The 18,581-nt window shown below is 45.3% G+C and overlaps 1 protein-coding gene across 2 annotated transcripts in view; it reads left to right on the plus strand.

Annotated features, from left to right (window-relative positions):
* Positions 1-2,659: 2,659 nt before the first annotated feature.
* LOC115463654 overlaps positions 2,660-18,581 on the plus strand; it is a 61,195-nt gene continuing 45,273 nt past the window's right edge. Inside the window, exon 1 of one of the 2 annotated variants that reach the window (XM_030194361.1) lies at positions 2,660-2,816. In XM_030194361.1, the coding sequence (XP_030050221.1) occupies positions 2,769-2,816 (48 nt within the window). In that variant the 5' untranslated portion in view covers positions 2,660-2,768. The remainder of the gene's footprint in view (positions 2,817-18,581) is intronic. The other variant, XM_030194362.1, reaches the window with a different exon arrangement.

Here is an 18,581-nt window from a genome sequence, read left to right on the forward strand (position 1 = left end):
GGCATTGACTGTGCAGGATCTACAATCTGTACTATTCTGTCTGGTTTCGTTTTACAATAGGAGAATTGATGTTCTAGTGCTCACTGTAGTGTTTAAGATGCTTTCCTTTTCCTTGTGTGACTCGTAGAAATGACTGCTTATGGTATGGTAGAATTGCTCTATAGGTCCTGAGTGTTTTGTATTCTCGGCATGCCTAGTACTGGATTTGGGGGGGGTGTTAAAAAATGACCGGCCCCGGGTGTCAACTACCCTAGGTACGCCACTGAGTTAGTCTTCACTGGACCAAACTTGCTTTCCTTGTGCCATCACCATCCAGCTGTATAAGCTGTGTCTTAAAAGGTGGAGGATAAAGAATTTTTAAAATAAATTTATATCCCACATTATCCCAAGCAAACTTGGGTTCAATGTGGCTTACATTTGAAAATACAGTGAGACAGAATAATATAGTTAATTTATATCATGGGATCAAGTAGATGGATATGTCTGAAACATTTAACAAAGTGGAGATTAGCATATATACCCAAATGGGCATTAAAAATCTGTCCTTTACTGATGCCGCATGTTCAGAAATCATAGCCATAAACATAGACAGTTATTCAAACATTATCATACGCACACACCAGAGCAGGCATCCATATACACATTGCAAAAGTAAACAACTTCTAAAGAGAACATCCAAAACTTAATTTTTATTTTCTCATTTCCATCTTCCAAAATTCTAGACAGCAGGTGTACAGATCAGTAGGACCCAATGCAGTCCAGAACAAGTAGCGTCAGAAACAACACAGTTTATACCTAATTATTCCACCACCCTTAGGATTCACCTTTGGGTTTAAAAAGCAAAACCATGTGCATGTATGGACTGAATAAACAAATTAAATCAAATGCCCTTAATTTGTAATACTTGGTAGCAATAATGATGCAATGATGGAATATTCACATAGCAAGCAGCCTGAGCCAACAGATTTATTTTTCCACTGAACATAACTAACGTCCCCCCCTATTTACTAAGCCGTTCGGCAATGCTGTCACAGCCCATTCAAAGCGAATGGGTTGTGTTGGCATTAGCGCATAGTAGCTGCTAGAATGGCTTAGTAAACAGGGGGGGGGGGGGGGTTGTATGAACTTGGCGGCTAATAGTGTGCTTAACTGAAAAATGTTGTCACATTTACCCTCCCCTCCATGCGGCTTAGTAAACAGGGGTTTAAACTGATTCTGGAGAAGTGCATTTTTATAATATACCACTGCATTCTGCAAAACAAAAGGAGCAAGTTCCCCCATGCCATCTTTTTCTTTTGATGTAGGCACAGGAAAAAACAGATGTTAAATGCGCCCAGGTTTCAACCTAATTAATGTTTTAAAAAATTGTACTTATAAATAGTAAGTCTTATTGTTAAGCACCTGATTCTCATAACATGATGCCTGTTTTGATGGCCCTTGAATATAAGGAGTCCCTATAACCAGCCCCTCCAAATGTCACAATGATTACAATTTATTTATTGCACTTGTATCCCACATTTTCCCATCTATTTGCAGGCTCAATGTGGCTTACAGAGTTTTGTTATGACTTTGTCATTCCAGGATATCAGATACAATTAGTGATGAGCAGAGATTAAGTATGGGAAGAAAAAGGAAAGTGATAGGCGGGTAAGTATAGAAGGTGGAATTTCATAGCTGGGTGGGTTGGTGAGGTGGTTTAGTAAGGCTATGGGTTCTCTTTGTAGGCCGATGAAACCAATACTTCCTCTGTGTATATCCGTTTGCAGCAGAAGCCTTCTGCCAGCATGTTTGAAAATATGAGTGAAATCAAATAAAAGTGCTATCAACAAGAACGACAACGTAGATGCAGCAGCTCATATAGGTTTGCTTTGCTTGCTTTGTTTTGGGTGAACGGGCATGAGGGCTACACGGAGGAGAGGGAAAGGGAGATTAACCTAATTGGCTTCAGCTTTTTAATGTCGTTGGCTTGATTTACATCTAAATTTGAGCTCGTGGTGGTAGTTTTCACAGGTTTGTTTCAGAGAAGGCATGAAACTAATCTGCACTCATCACAGGGTTTTCTTGAGTTTTCCACTTTAGACAAACTTTGAAAATAGTTCTTTACTGAATTAATTAGCATGGTCTATTTATGTAATCAGCAATGCTAAACAAAAGATATGCGGGGAACATAAGTTGTAGTAGTGAAAATGAGGTAGGATATTCACACTTAGAAGCAGAATAATTTTCGGGACACATCCAGGAAGTCTGGCTATCCACAGTGAATATGCAAATACTACCTCCATTATATGCAAATGTATGCTATACATATTCATTGAGACGAGTATCCTGAAAACCTGACTGGCTAGGCATGTTCCGAAGACACGGTAGAGAAACGCTGCCTTGATGTGTGAGTCCTTCGACTTACATTTTATATTTACGGATTTTTGGTTAAGTTTCGGTATTAAACCCACAACCAAGCGAGCTCTTACGGACAATAAAAATAAAACAACAGATCTCGCGTGCGATTGAGCAACCCACGCGCTATGCTTATGTTTGTGGTGTAGTTAATCGATGCGGTATTCGTATTGCGTTGCGGGGCGGAAGTTGGAACTTAGACGTGTAGTAGTGGGAGGCAGTACCGGGGCTGCCTACAGATTGGAGGACTGGGGAACATTGACTCCTCCTTCTTCTGACCCAGGAACCATTAGGTGGCTGTGTCTGTTAGTACAGATCTGCGACTGTGTGCTCTGACTTCATCTGCTCAGGCTTGTTTTAATTCTTCCTAAAGGATGAGGTGGCTAACTAGTCTCCTGCGGCTTCGAAGAGGTGCTCTCTTTGTGAGTAGTGCTGGGGAGGTGAAGGTTCCGCCACCATCTCCCACCCTTGTTAGTCCTGCGCCGGGGTTTTTTTTTTTTTTTAATCTCTGCAGTAATCTCTAGAGTCGTTGTAGGGCTTTGCAAATATAATGTTGTTGGTTAGCATTCTAGAGCGATTAAATAAATTTGAGCCACGTCTTGCACTAGAGCAGCTCCTGGTGCCCCCAAGTGGAACTGTACTGAGCTACGCTAGTGAGCCTCCAAATATTAGTTAAGGTCTGTTACAATAAATAAAGCAATACTCTTAGTGGGTCATAAGCTTTAGAACACTTTTCCTGTTTTTCTTTCCAAGGATTATATGTTTTTATTATTTTTTGTTTAGTGATTGTGGAAAATGTTTTCAGAGACATTCTCTTTGTAGCTTCTTTAGTTTTAAGGTGAGAAAGTTATAAAAAGAACAACGTGACAAGCTGTAACAGATCTTATAGCAATGACTGGCACCTGTCTATACCGACGTTTTCCCTTAAAACTTTAACAGGCTTGTAGTAGCTTTGTAGTGGTATTTATTTCAGAAAATAATACAGTACCACTAATAAAAGAGACCTTTCTCACGGGTTTAGTTTGTATTCATGTAGTCAATGATTGGGGGAGACTTATGCCTTGGCACACGCTGGAAATAAATGCACAATATCCAGCAGTGTTTCTCATCCCAAGTCTCCAGGACTGTCTCTCCTGCTGATAATCTTGAGGCTCTATCTGTGCCTTTTGCAGGTAACATAGTAGATGACGGCAGAAAAAGACCTGCACGGTCCATCCAGTCTGCCCAAGACAAACTCATATGTGTATACCTTACCTTGAATTTGTACCTGTCCTTTTCAGGGCACAGACCATATAAGTCTGCCCAGCAGTATTTCCTGCCTCCCAACCACCAGTCCCGCCTCCCATCACCGGCTCTGGTACAGACCGTATAAGTCTGCCCTCCCCTATTCTCGCCTCCCAACCACCACCCCCTCTTCCCCCCACCTGCTCCGCCACCCAATTTCAGCTAAGCTTCTGAGGATCCATTCCTTCTGCACAGGATTCCTCTATGCATATCCCACGCATGTTTGAACTCCGTTACCGTTTTCATCTCCACCACCTCCCGCGGGAGGGCATTCCAAGCGTCTACCACCCTCTCCGTGAAAAAATACTTCCTGACATCTTTCCTGAGTCTGCCCCCCTTCAATCTCATTTCATGTCCTCTCGTTCTACCGCCTTCCCATCTCCGGAAAAGATTAGTTTGCGGATTAATACCTTTCAAATATTTGAACGTCTGTATCATATCACCCATGTTCCTCCTTTCCTCCAGGGTGTACATGTTCAGGTCAGCAAGCCTCTCTTCATACGTCTTGGAACATAAATCCCATACCATCCTCGTAGCTTTTCTTTGCACCGCTTCCTTTTTTTTAACATCCTTTGCAAGATACGGCCTCCAAAACTGAACACAATACTCCAGGTGGGGCCTTACCAACGTCTTATACAGGGGCATTAAAACCTCCTTTCTTCTGCTGGTCACTCCTCTCTCTATACAGCCTAGCAATCTTCTAGCTACTGCCACCGCCTTGTCACACTGTTTCGTCGCCTTCAGGTCCTCAGATACTATCACCCCAAGATCCCTCTCCCCGTCCGTGCCTATCAGACTCTCCCCGCCTAACACATACGTCTCCCTTGAATTTCTACTCCCTAAGTGCATCACTTTGTATTTCTTCGCATTGAATTTTAATTGCCAAATGTTAGACCATTCTTCTAGCTTTTTCAGATCTTTTTTCATGTTTTCCACACCCTCCGGGGTGTCCACTCTGTTGGAAATCTTGGTGTCATCCGCAAAAAGGCAAACTTTACCTTGTAAACCTTCGGCAATGTCACTCACAAATATATTGAACAAAATCGGCCCCAGCACCGATCCCTGAGGCACTCCACTACTCACCTTTCCTTCCTCCGAGCGAACTCCATTCACCACCACCCTCTGGCGTCTGTCCGTCAACCAGTTCCTAATCCAGTTCACCACTTCGGGTCCTATCTTCAGGCCGTCTAGTTTATTTAAGAGCCTCCTGTGGGGAACCGTGTCGAAAGCCTTGCTGAAATCTAAGTAGATGACGTCCATAGCACGTCCTTGATTTAATTCTCCCGTCACCCCAGTCAAAGAATTCAATGAGATTCGTTTGGCACGATTTCCCTTTAGTGAAACCATGTTGTCTCGGATCTTGCAACTTATTGGCTTCCAGGAAATTCACTATCCTTTCCTTCAGCATGGCTTCCATTACTTTTCCAATAACCGAAGTGAGGCTTACCGGCCTGTAGTTTCCAGCTTCTTCCCTATCCCCACTTTTGTGAAGAGGGACCACCTCCGCCGTTCTCCAATCCCTCGGAACCTCTCCCGTCTCAAAGGATTTATTAAACAAGTCTTTAAGAGGACCCGCCAGAACCTCTCTGAGCTCCCTCAGTATTCTGGAGTGGATCCCGTCCGGCCCCATGGCTTTGTCCACCTTTAGCTTTCCAAGTTGTTGATACACACTCTCTTCCGTGAACGGCGCTCTATCCACCTCATTTTCAGGTGTACTTTTGCCAGTCCCTCTCGGTCCTTCCCCAGGGTTTTCTTCAGTGAAAACAGAACAAAAGTATCTATTTAGCAAATTGGCTTTTTTGTCATCTTTTTCTACATAGCGTTTTGTTGTATCTTTTAGTCTCACAATTCCCTTTATAGTCTTTCTCCTTTCACTAATATACCTGAAGAAGTTTTTGTCTCCCCTCCTTACATTTCTAGCCATTTGTTCTTCCGCTTGCGCCTTCGCCTTCGCCTTCGCCAGACACACCTCTCTCTTGGCTTATTTCAGTTTCATTCGGGATTCCTCCCCGTGTTCCTCCTCTTGAGATTTTCTATATTTCTGGAACGCTAACTCTTTAATCTTGATTTTCTCAGCCACTTGCTTTGAGAACCATATCGGTTTCCTTTTTCTCTTGCTTTTATTTACTCTCCTTACATGAAGGTCTGTGGCCCTGTTTATTACTTCTTTTAGCCTGGACCACTGTCCTTCCACTTCTCGTATGTCCTCCCAGCCCATCAGCTCCTTCCTCAGGTATTCTCCCATTTTGTTAAAGTCAGCTCGCTTGAAATCCAGGACTTTGAGTTTAGAGTGGCCGCCATCCACATGAGCCGTTACATCAAAACAAACCGTTTGATGGTCACTGTTTCCCAGGTGTGCAGCCACTCGGACATTTGACACACTATCCCCATTCGTGAGCACCAGATCCAACGTGGCTCCCTCCCTTGTGGGTTCGTTCACCATTTGTCTGAGCAGAGCACTTTGGAAAGCATCCACAAAGTGTCAGCTAAATGCTGTTATCAAGGTAATGCTCTAGTTGAATGGACCCAAATGGTCCAGTCTGAGCCAGAATTTTCACTTGATTTAACTTTTAAAACTGCCCTAAGATATTGCTAACTTTCCTTTTAACTAAGTCTAAATATTCCCAATAATTATAGCAGTTCCTCTCTATCAGAGTTTGGCAGGAACAGAATGAAAGCCAGAAAGAGAGAGAGAGAGGTTTCACAGTGCTACTTACAATTATTAAATTATTAATAAATTATTAAGCAATAAGCATTAAAATTTAAAGGTGCATCTTATGTCTTAACAGAAGTGGCCTTCAATTCATGATGCATTATTTATTTATTTATTGCATTTGTATCCCACATTTTCCCACCTATTTGCAGGCTCAATGTGGCTTACAGAGTTTTCTTATGACATAGTCATATGACATAGACATAGTAATTACAAGAAGTCGGTTACAATGCGTAGTGTACACAGATTAAGAAAGGGTAGTGAGAAGGAGGGTTTTAGACAGGATAGTATAGAGGTGTACTTTAATAGCTGGGTGAGCTGGTAGGTATTTCTCTAAAATTATGGGTTCTCTTTGTAGGCCTTGTTGAAGAGATGTGTCTTCAAAGATTTCCGAAAGTTAGTTATTTCGTCAATAGCTATCAGGGCTGCAGATAGGACCCGAAGTGGTGAACTGGATTAGGAACTGGTTGACGGACTGACGCCAGAGGGTGGTGGTGAATGGAGTTCGCTCAGAGGAGGGAAAGGTGAGTAGTGGAGTGCCTCAGGGATTGGTGCTGGGGCCGATTCTGTTCAATATATTTGTGAGTGACCTTGCCGAAGGGTTAGAAGGTAAAGTTTGCCTATTTGCGGATGATACTAAGATCTGTAACAGAATAGACACCCCGGAGGGAGTGGAAAACATGAAAAAGGATCTGAAGAAGCTACAAGAATGGTCTAAGGTTTGGCAATTAATATTCAATGCCAAGAAATGCAAAGTGATGCACTTAGGGAATAGAAATCCACGGGAGACGTATGAGTTAGGTGGCGAGAGTTTGATAGGTACGGACGGGGAGAGGGATCTTAGAGTGATAGTATCTGAGGATTTGAAGGCGATGAAACAGTGTGAAAAGGCGGTGGCTGTATCTAGAAGGTTGTTGGGCTGTATAGAGAGAGGTGTGACCAGCAGAAGAAAGGGAGTGTTGATGCCCCTGTATGAGTCGTTGGTGAGGCCCCATCTGGAGTATTGTGTTCAGTTTTGGAGGCCGTATCTTGCTAAGGATGTAAAAAGAATCGAAACGGTGCAACGAAAAGCTACGAGAATGGTATGGGATTTGCGTTACAAGACGTATGAGGAGAGACTTGCGGACCTGAACATGTATACCCTGGAGGAAAGGAGAAACAGGGGTGATATGATACAGACGTTCAAATATTTGAAAGGTATTAATCCGCAAACGAACCTTTTCCGGAGATACGAAGGCGGTAGAACGAGAGGACATGAAATGAGATTGAAAGGGGGCAGACTCAAGAAAAATGTCAGGACGTATTTTTTCACGGAGAGAGTGGTGGATGCTTGGAATGCCCTCCCGCGGGAGGTGGTGGAGATGAAAATGGTAATGGAATTCAAACATGCCTGGGATAAACATAAAGGAATCCTGTTCAGAAGAAATGGATCCTCAGGAGCTTAGCCGAGATTGGATAACAGAGCCGGTAGTGGGAGGCGGGGCTGGTGGTTGGGAGGCGGGGATAGTGCTGGGCAGACTTATACGGTCTGTGCCAGAGCCGATGGTGGGAGGCGGGGATAGTACTGGGCAGACTTGTACTGTCTGTGCCCTGAAAAAGACAGGTACAAATCAAGGTAAGGTATACACAAAAAAGTGGCACATTTCTTGGGCAGACTGGATGGACCGTGCAGGTCTTTTTCTGCCGTCATCTACTTTGTTACTATGTAGGCAATGCATTCCACAACTGCGTGCCCATGTAAGAGAAGGTGGTGGTGTGTACCAGCATGTATTTTAGTCCTTTACAGCTGGGAAAGTGCAGATTGAGAAATTTGCGAGCTGATCTTATGGTGTTTCTGGGAGGTAGGTCCACAAGGTTTAGCATGTATGTTGGGGCATCTACGTGAATGATTTTATGTACAATTGTGCAGATCTTGAACGTAATGCGTTCCTTGAGTGGGAGCCAGTGAAGCTTCTCTCATAGGGGTTTTGCACTTTCATATTTAGTTTTTCTAAATATGAGTCTGGCGGCGGTATTCTGGGCTGTTTGGAGTTTTTTGATGGTCTGTTATTTGCAGCCAGCGTACAGTGCGTTGCAGTAGTCCAGATGGCTTATTACCATTGACTGTACCAGGGTACGGAAGATGTGGGAAGAAAGGTTTTACTCTTTTGAGTTTCCACATGGAGTGGAACATCTTTTTCGTTTTGTTCTTCACGTGGACATCGAGTGTGAGGTTTCGATCAATGGTAACTCCAAGAATTTTTAGATTTTGAGAGACGGGTAGAGAACAGTATGGTGTGGTTATGGTGGAGTATTTGTTTGTGTTGTGAGGTGAGTACAAGACATTGTGTTTTTTCTGTGTTGAGTTTTAATTGGAATGCATCCGCCCAGGAGTGCATGATTTGGAGGCTTTGGTTGATCTCGTTGGTGATTTTGTTTAGATCAGGTTTGAACGAGATGGAAATCGTGACATTGTCTGCGTATATGTAGGGGTTGAGGTTTTGATTGGCTAGAAGTTTGGCTAAAGGTATCATCATTAGGTTGAAGAGAGTTGGTGAGAGGGGGGATCCTTGGGGAACTCCACATTCAGGTATCCATGGGGGGTGATATGTCCGTGTTCGTTGTTACTTGGTATGCTCTTGTGGTCAGGAATCCTTTGAGCCATTTGAGAACTGTACCTCCTACACTGAAGTATTCTAGTATGTGTAGTAGTATTTCATGATTAACCATGTCGAAGGCGCTGGACATATCGAATTGTAGGAGGAGAATGTTGTTACCAGTTGCAATTGCTTGTTTGAATGAGTTCATTGCGGACACTAGTACAGTTTCGGTGCTGTGATTTCACCGAAATCCTGGTTGAGACTCATGCAGAATTGTGTTTATTTGAGGTATTCAGTGAGTTGTTTCGTCACTATGCCCTCCATGAGTTTGGTTATGAGCGGGATAGATGCTACTGGGCGATAATTGGTTAGGTCCTATGAGGCTCATTTTCAAAGCACTTAGACTTACAAAGTTCCATAGCTTACTATGTAACTTTGTAAGTCTAAGTGCTTTGAAAATATGCCTCATTGTGTTTTTCTTAGCATCTTTTGGTAGCGGAGTAAGTAAGATGTTTCCTTTATCCGTGGGAAAGAGACCATTTTGAAGCCTGTGGTTTACGTGATTTGTGAGGTCTTTTTTGAATTGTTTGGGGGCCGATCTTATTAGGGCCCCACAGCCTTCCCTCTGATGCAACTTCTGTTTTCACGTAGGCAGGAGTACATCTGAGGGAAGGCTGTGGGGCTGGCATGATTAGTATATATCAGTTGTTCCATGCTGCCTGTGAAGATCTGCTATTTAAAAGGTAGGTGATAGGAAGAGTTGTTGGGAGTTTTCAGCTGGTAGGGCTTGGGGATACCAGCCAGCCACATCAGAAGTGTGATGGTATTGGGTGGACCTGAGCCCAAAGTGAATGGGACTGGGTCCACCCATGGCTATATTACTGCTTTGTGGATGTACAAGGTGCTCGTCTGCCTCCAATGTCAGGGTATCATGAAGCGAATTAACAACCATCATACGATCCTTGGACTTCCGCTTGTCCTTTCATCCCCAATCTTGACTTGCAATGCCACTGGACTTAGTCTCATACAATTTCTCAGATCAGCTCACCAAAGTAGAGAGGGGCTTCTGTTCTTACTTACTGGTTAGGTTTTCAAATCCGGCGTTAAGGTCATTAAAGGCTTTGCATTCAGAACCCTCCAACTCCTGGGGATTTGGTTCAAAATATGTAAGCATAACTGCAGGGTGACTGACCACTACCTTTACATTTCATCTTGTATATGGCTAGTCGGACATCAAATGGGTCTTTGTATGGCCCGTACTCCTTAACCAGTCCCTGCTCAAAGGGAACCAGATTTGCCTTTTCATAAGATGATATGGAGGCCAAACCCTGTTAAGAGTCTGAGAATGTTTATAGAACGTGTTCACAGTATTCTGTAAATAAAAATAAGCCACTCTGCGAAGCGCTCCAAACCTTTTTTCAAACTTAAAAACTGCCTGAACAGAAAAAGAAAAGTGACTTTAAACTTCAAACCCCTAGAAATGTAATACCGGGGTGCAAATCAGTTCTTATCACAACAAGAGATCTTGTATCTTCAAGATCTTAGTGTTTTAAATTTGCTACTTACTAGCTTCATTGCATGCCCCCTAGTGTGGTCTTTTTGGAAAGAGTAAACAAGCGATTTTACGTCCAACAATTCTATTCCATTCATTAGTTTGTAGACCTTGATCATATCTTCTGTCAGCTATCTTTTCTCCAAGCTCAAGAAACAATTGTTCCCACTTTCCTCTAGATCCAAGCTCACAACGCCCAAATAATGAGACAACTAACTTCACACTAAGGATATTTTAACAAGGAGTGCTCGTCGTTTATTTACAACAGAAGCAAGAACAAAATGAACATGCAAGTCATGAGATAGCAGTGATTTTTTTTAAACATGAGAACAGCATAGAATAAACACACACTTTCCTAAGGCTCCTGATGCAGCCTGTTTATAAACCCACAGCACTACACAAAAGGTACATGGCACACATACGACCATTGTAGATGATACAGGAGTCCAACATATGTCCGATGTCAGCTTATTTCTGAGATGATCTGTCAGACGTGGAGACGGGCCGTACTCCAGATGGAAACTAACGTCCTTATTCTAACTTGCAGCCCTTCTTAAAATAAAGGAGCCCAGCTGCAGCTAGGCTGATGTGCACTCTTGACCTTGCTGTCGATGCCCAACAACTTGTTTGTCTCCAATGCTGTGATTCTAGGGGGCCACTATATTGTCTCGCAGATACCACAATAAAGAGCATTTTAACCATGAGGTCAGTGTTTCAGGTATACAAGTGCCTTTCTGGGGTGCAAAGGTGTCACAGAGTCTGGAGTAATAAGCATGGGACTTTCCAGTACTGATTTGGAGACTCAAAGCATTACATCACATTTGTGCTAGCACAGAGCCATTCTGACAGAGAGCGCATTATCCAGTAGAAACATCTTGTGTTACTCTCTGCTCCAGCCATTATATCAGCTTAGTCATCAAGGAGATTTCCTGAAGACCTTGGCTAGCTGGCTGTTGGTCCTTAATGAGGTTTTTGTATTGCAAGGCTATACAAGACTGCACACATATTCACAGGCCCTTAGCACCAGGCTTCAACAGTGAAGGATGAAGTTAGTCTGTATTTTCATGTCAGGATGGAAATGCTGGACTTTGCCATGTATTGTAACCCATATACTTTTGCTATGTAGGCATGTGCTTTATAGTACTTGTTTTGCTCCTGCATATAGCTACAGAAAAAGCCTTTGACAAGGTGGCATGTCATTTTATGCATCAGGTTTAAAGTCCTTACCGTTTGAATGGGCATCATCCCATGTACAATATCTGGGAGAGAACATTTTTGCTAACCTGGCATCTATCTGTTCACTAAACTATGCTAAATGTTCCTGAATTATCAGTGAGGTGGCATAGACTTCACTACTCCTGACTGGCAAGATAGCAATTTGTAAAATGATGCTGTTACTTAAATTACTCTACTTGAACCAAATCCTACCAATTGCTGTACCTAAATCAGCCATACAAAATCTGGAGAAGGCACCCTCCAAGGGTAGCTTTGAAGGTCTTATGGAAAAGTAGGGCCCAGCTGGGCATGGGGGTTCCAGATTTCCTTAGTTATTATGAAGCATCACAGTTGAAGGTCTTGGTGGAATGGTATGATCCCACCCCTAAAAAGCATGGGTTCACATGGAAAGGGGCATGCCAAGGAAGTTAGATTGAGAACAGGAGATGGTACAAGGTTATTTAGCCCATTATATGGGTTGAAGCCAGTAGGCATAGCTTGCTGGCAGGCGGAGACGCAAGTACACCCAAAACAATAGCAAACACTATTGAAAGCAATAGTAAAAGATTATTAGAAATAATAGACTGCCTATACGTGGTCCATATGTAAAGAGTCCAAAGCTGTTCTAGTTGGCTAGGCAGTGCCTTAAAAGGTGGAGAACAAAAGGTTTTTTTTTTTTTTTTTTTTACTTATTTGACAGCTTTTTATTTATTTGAAAGGTTTCCATATGTATATATAAATATCATGAAATAAAAACTGAATATCACTAAAACAGCTTCAAAAATTATTGTAGCTGGTGGAAACAGCACTAATAAAGGCTGTATTTTGTGCTAATATTTCTACACTGTTCTATACAATATAGTAATACATGGCCAAAGTTCAGTGAGGATATCCTGCTTACTGATGGTATCATCTTAACTGTTGTTGTAATCTGTCTTGGGAGACCTGGAGGGGCATAATCGAATGGGGCGCCCAAGTTTTCATGAGGGCGTCATTGCAGGACGGCCCTGTAAAGGGGCGGGGCAACCCATATTATCGAAACAAGATGGATGTCCATCTTTTGTTTCAATAATACGGTCGGGGACGCCCAATCATGAAATTTAGATCGACCTTAGAGATGGTCATCCCTGGTTTTTGGCAATAATGGAAACCGAGGACGCCCCTCTCAAAAATGACCAAATCAGGCATTTGGTCATGGGACGAGCCAGCATTCGTAGTGCACTGGTCCCCCTCACATGCCAGGACACCAACTGGGCACCCTATGGGGCACTGCAGTGGACTCCCAGGTGCATAGCTCCCTTACCTTCGGTGCTGAGCCCCCCGACCCCCCCCCCCAAAACCCCACTCCCCACAACTGTACACCACTACCATAGCCCTAAAGGGTGAAGGGGGGCACCTACATGTGGGTACAGTGGGTTTTGGGTGGGTTTTGAAGGGCTCACATTTACCAGCACAAGTGTAACGTTGGGGGGAGGGGGGGGGAGTGGGAATGGGCGTGGGTCCGCCTGCCTGAAGTGCACTGCACCCACTAAAACTGCTCCAGGGACCTGCATACTGCTATCATGGAGCTGGGTATGGCATTTGAGGCTAGCAAAATATTTTTACAATTTTGTTTTTTTTAGGGTGGGAGGGGGTTGGTGACCACTGGGAAAGTAAGGGGAGGTCATCCCCAATTCCCTCCGGTGGTCATCTGGTCAGTGTGGGCACCTTTTTGAGGCTTTGTCGTGAAAAAAAATTGACCAAGTAAAGCCGACCAAATGCTTGTCAGGGATGCCCTTCTTTTTTCCATTATCGGCCGAGGACGCCCATCTCTTAAGCACGCCCCAGTCCCACCTTCGCTACACTGCCAACACGCCCCCGGGAACTTTGGTCATCCTCGCGATGGACTGAAGTTGGGGACACCCAAAACTCGCTTTTGATTATGCCGATTTGGGCAACCCTGAGAGGACGCCCATCTCCCGATTTGTGTCGAAAGATGGGCGTCCTTCTCTTTTGAAAATGCCCCTGCTGGTGTTATAAAGATGGGAAGTAAAATTAAATTCTCCTTTCATTGGGGCACATGGAATCACATCTTTCACTCATCTCTTTTTTGTACAAATGGATTATTCTGTTTTGAGTATGTTTCAGGGACAAGTGGTTTTCATAAGTCAAAATAGTAAAAATAAATATTTTCTTTCATGCAGATCTGTCATTTGTTTAAACATAACTAAATGGGCTATAAGCTCCTAATGCAGTCTTTTGGTTTTCTTATATTTTGTCCTTGTGATGACTTATACTGTGCCAAAACTGAAAATACAGTGAGACAGAATAATAGAATTTAGTAACATCCAAAACTTTTTTAAATGTTTTAATCATCTTTATTCAAAGCACAACATGCTAGTTGATAAGCTTCAGAACACAACACGGAAACAAACCTCTACGCCAAAAGAATCCAGCAGGAGAAAATAGAGACTGATCAAAAGGTCGAATCCAACACTGGAGCTGTAATAAAAACCTACTTTTATTGATGCAAATGTTCAGTGACCAATTCTGTTTTGAATGACTATCCCCTCACCTTTGTTCACAGGTTTGATGACAATGGAATTAGTTGAAAGGGTGCGGATAGCTTCATTTTCTACTTTGGACAAGTTATAAAATCTCTGTTTTTTTTCTTTTTCTCTAAATGAGTAGCATCTTGTTGGACACATTCCATGAAAGTATGAATGAGTGGATCTACCTGTCCTGGAGGCATCCATTTTGAAGTTCTTCTGACGATCAAAACATCAGTATGTGGTGTATCTTTTTCTTGAAAAGGTTTGAATAATTTGTAATTTTCTGGAGAACTTAAAAAGATCAATCTGGGTTTGAAAAGCATCATACTTAGGAGTAGGCACAAAGGATAAACCTTTGCGGAAAACCTTGTGTTCTACATCTGAGAGGGACTATTGTGATAAATTGTACAAGGGGATGTCTATCGCCAACTGTTCTTGCGTTGTGGTTTGTTGTACGGCACCGAAGGTCTGCCCGGGGCTATCCTGGGATAACCTCCCCCTCTGTAGTGGGGTTGATTCCAAGATGGTTTCCTGGGTCATTGTGCTGGATTTTGATTCGTTGTGAGTTGATGTGGATCCCATATCCTGTCTGAAAAAGACCTGATTGGTGCAGAGGATTCTGGAGGTGAGAGAGGACTAGTAAATGGTGAAGTGTAAGAATCGCCTGAATCACTCCTTATGCGCTTCTTGCTCCTCTCTGGTGTCTTGTCATTATTACTGGGTTTGGGTTGGTAACTGGCGACGGTGGAATGATCTCCATGTTGTTTTAAATGACTGACATTTCTACTTTTCTTAGAATAGATTGTGGCATGACTATATGGGTAAATATTACCCCTTTCCTTGTCATCAAGCAGATGAAGCCATTACGTATGGGTTATGTCCATCAACCAGCAGGGGAGATAGAGAGCACTCGAACTTTCACAGTGCCCTCTTGGCCAGCTAGCTCCACTGCCTGTTCAGTATTCTCTATCTCCCTTAGCAGGGTGGCTGCAGCTTGTTCGAGCTCCAGAAAAATCTGCCGGGAGGTGGTTCCTGGCTTGCCAGTTGTTAACCGGGGTGTTGGAGGCTATAGCAGCTTCACTTTAAAGGCACATAGGTTAGCCCTTTCCCTGCCTTACCCATACCTCTGTGGATGTGGACATATTGCCTTGCTTTCCCTGTCCTTACCCACCAACAGTGGATGCAGGCATATAGGTTCGCCCTTTCCCTGCCTTTCCCACTCATCTGAGCCTCCGGAGTCTTCAATACCTCTGCTTTCCTCACAGCTTAAAAAAAAAAAAAAGTTGCGTCGCGTTTTTAAACGCAGAGACGCTGGAACAGAGGTTTTTGACCTGATTTTCAGCAGGATCGTAGTTGTACACTAGATCCTTTGAGGTAAGAGTGTTTTCCAACTCCTCCGGGGTGGGCCCGCGATCGGGGCGATTTTGGCGCGATACAGCCATTTTGGATTTTACCGCTGTTTTTCGGCGATGGCTGCGGACAATGTAAAGCGCTGTTCCACTTGTGGCAAGCGCAAATCAGCAGCAGGGCTCTGTAAATCGTGCTGTATTGGCGTAGGAGCCGGCCCGAGCATGGCGAGCGGTTTCTTCCCGCTCTGAGCTGACAGCGGGCGCCATTTTGCTTACACCGCATGGCGAGGCCTCCGTGGACACGGAGAGACCTGAGCCGGGTGGGGCACCTCGAGATGAGGTTATTTCAGGAGTGGCTAGCACCGGACAGGATTTGGGTGCCCAGGGTGAGATTTTCTCCCCGGATTTTGTGCTTTTGCTGCATAAAGCATACATGATGAAAAGAGCCCTTCCTCAAGGGTCGCCTGAGGCTCCTCTGATTGCCCCCCCCGATGGATTCTGGCCTGGGACTGCCCAGTGAGGCTTTTTTTCCCGGATGCTTGGCCTAAAGATAAGCACAGAAGGGTTAATTCCCTCAGATTGTGGTGCACCTTCCCCCCCCCCCCCCCCCCCCCCCCCCCCCCCCCCCCCCGTGGTCGGGGTGTGAGGATTCGGAGAACTCTGACAGACATTCTTGGTCTGAGGAACCAGAGTCAGGTGCGGATTTACCACAGGATCTGGATGATCCCTCCGCGGTGAGGATTTTCCACCGTGATGAGCTGCCAGCGCTTATTTCAGATACCCTGCAGGCCCTCTCGATTGAAGATCCTGACAGTGGCATGGCCTCCTCGGGTAATCCCAGGATGGCTAGTACCAAGAAAGCTGCTCGGGCCTTCCCTTTGCATGACTCCATTCTAGAGCTTGTTTCGGCTCAGTGGGCTGACCCCGAGGGACCTTTGAGAGTTTCCAGGTTCATGGGGCAGTTATACCCTTTGCGTGAGGGACATATGGCTCATTTTCAAATGCCTACAGTGGATGCCCTAGTCACTGCGGTGACAAAGAGAACTACCCTCCCTGTTGAAGGAGGTGTTGCCCTGAAGGATGTTCAAGACCGTAGGCTGGAAACAGCGTTGAAACAGTCCTTTGAAATTGCAGGTCTCACTGTTCGGGCGTCTGCATGCAGCTGTTTTGCTGTGAGAGCCTGCCTAGCTTGGCTGCAACAGGCAGTGGCTCAGCCCGGAGATGGAGCGGAGCCCTTCTTGGATGTGGCTCCGCGGATGGAGGTGGCCTTGTGGCTGATGCCCTTTATGACCTTGTCAGAGCTTCGGCTAAACAAATGGCAGTAGCAGTGGCGGCTCGCCGTCGTCTGTGGCTACGACACTGGGCAGCGGACATGGCCTCTAAGCAAAGGTTGGTGAAGTTGCCTTTTCAAGGACTTCTCCTATTTGGTGAGGAGTTAGAGAAAATTGTGAAAGGCCTGGGTGATCCAAAACCCCAGCGCTTGCCCTAAGATAGGCAGAGGCCTTCCTCTAAGGGCCAGGCGGTCCACTCCTCGTACAGACCTCGCTTCCGTGAAGCTAGAAGGTACCGCCCGGGGCGTTCTGCTGGGTTCACTTCACGTGCCCGTGGTCAGCAGAGGAACTCCTTTCGCTCGGACAAGCGTTCCGCAGCTGGTGGCTCAAGACCAGGAGTTCAGGGGCGACCCTCTCAATGATGGTGCGCCGGCCCTCTCCTCGATACCTGTCATCGGAGGACGGCTTTCCCTCTGTCGAGGAGTGGGCCAAGATTTCCTCAGATCAGTGGGTTCTGGACCTGATCAGAGATGGATACAGAATAGAATTCAACGCCCCAGTAAGAGACGTGTTTGTGGAGTCCCGATGCGGTTCTGCCGTCAAACGGGCGGCGGTGGAGGAGACTTTACAAGGTCTGATTCAGTTAGGGGCAGTGACCCCGGTGCCTCCCGCCGAGCAAGGCTGCGGCCGATACTCCATCTACTTTGTGGTGCCGCGAAAAGGTGGGTCCTTTCGCCCTATTCTGGACTTAAAAGAAGTGAACAAGTCCCTGAGAGTGCGGCATTTCCACATGGAATCCCTGCGCTCCGTCATTGCGGCGGTTCAGCCAGGAGAGTTTCTCATGTCTCTAGACCTGAAAGAAGCTTACTTGCACATACCGATTTGGCCCCCGCACCAGAAGTTTCTGAGGTTTGCGGTGTTGGGAAAACATTTCCAGTTCAGGGCCTTGCCTTTTGTCCTCGCCACAGCTCCCCGAACCTTTTCGAAGGTAATGGTGGTAGTAGCTGCTTTTCTCAGGCGAGAAGGTATCAGGTTTCACCCGTACCTAGACGACTGGCTCATCAGAGCAGACTCTGCAACAGAGAGCTTACAAGCTACAGCCAGAGTGGTCTCAGTACTGCAATCTCTAGGCTGGGTCGTCAATATGGCCAAAAGTCACCTGTCCCCTTCACAATCTCTAGAGTTTTTGGGGGCCAGGTTCGATACAGTCTCGGGCTATGTGTTCCTACCCGAGCCAAGGCGGTGCAAGCTTCAGAATCAGGTCCGTCTGCTCCTGAGGATGCCCCGCCCGCGAGCTTGGGACATTGTCCAGCTGCTGGGATCGATGACAGCCACGATGGAAGTGGTACCCTGGGCGAGAGCGCACCTGAGACCTCTACAGTATTCCCTACTCCGGAGATGGTCTCCTATTTCTCAGGATTGCCAGTGCAGACTTACTTGGCTCCCTGCGGCCCGTCTCAGCATGGAGTGGTGCTCTCGGACAGCATGCTGCGGCGAGGAATGCCGCTGACGCTCCCCGTTTGGTGCCTAGTGGTAACAGATGCCAGCCTGAAGGGCTGGGGCGCACACTGCAAGGGGAAGCATGCCCAGGGTCTATGGACACCCGAGGAGTCGGAGTGGTCCATCAACCGCCTAGAGTTGAAAACGGTGTTTCAGGCGCTTCTGGCCTTTCAAGTGACCCTGGAAGGATTGG

The sequence above is a fragment of the Microcaecilia unicolor genome, chromosome 2 (genome assembly GCF_901765095.1).
Source record: "Microcaecilia unicolor chromosome 2, aMicUni1.1, whole genome shotgun sequence".
NCBI classification, from domain to species: domain Eukaryota; kingdom Metazoa; phylum Chordata; class Amphibia; order Gymnophiona; family Siphonopidae; genus Microcaecilia; species Microcaecilia unicolor.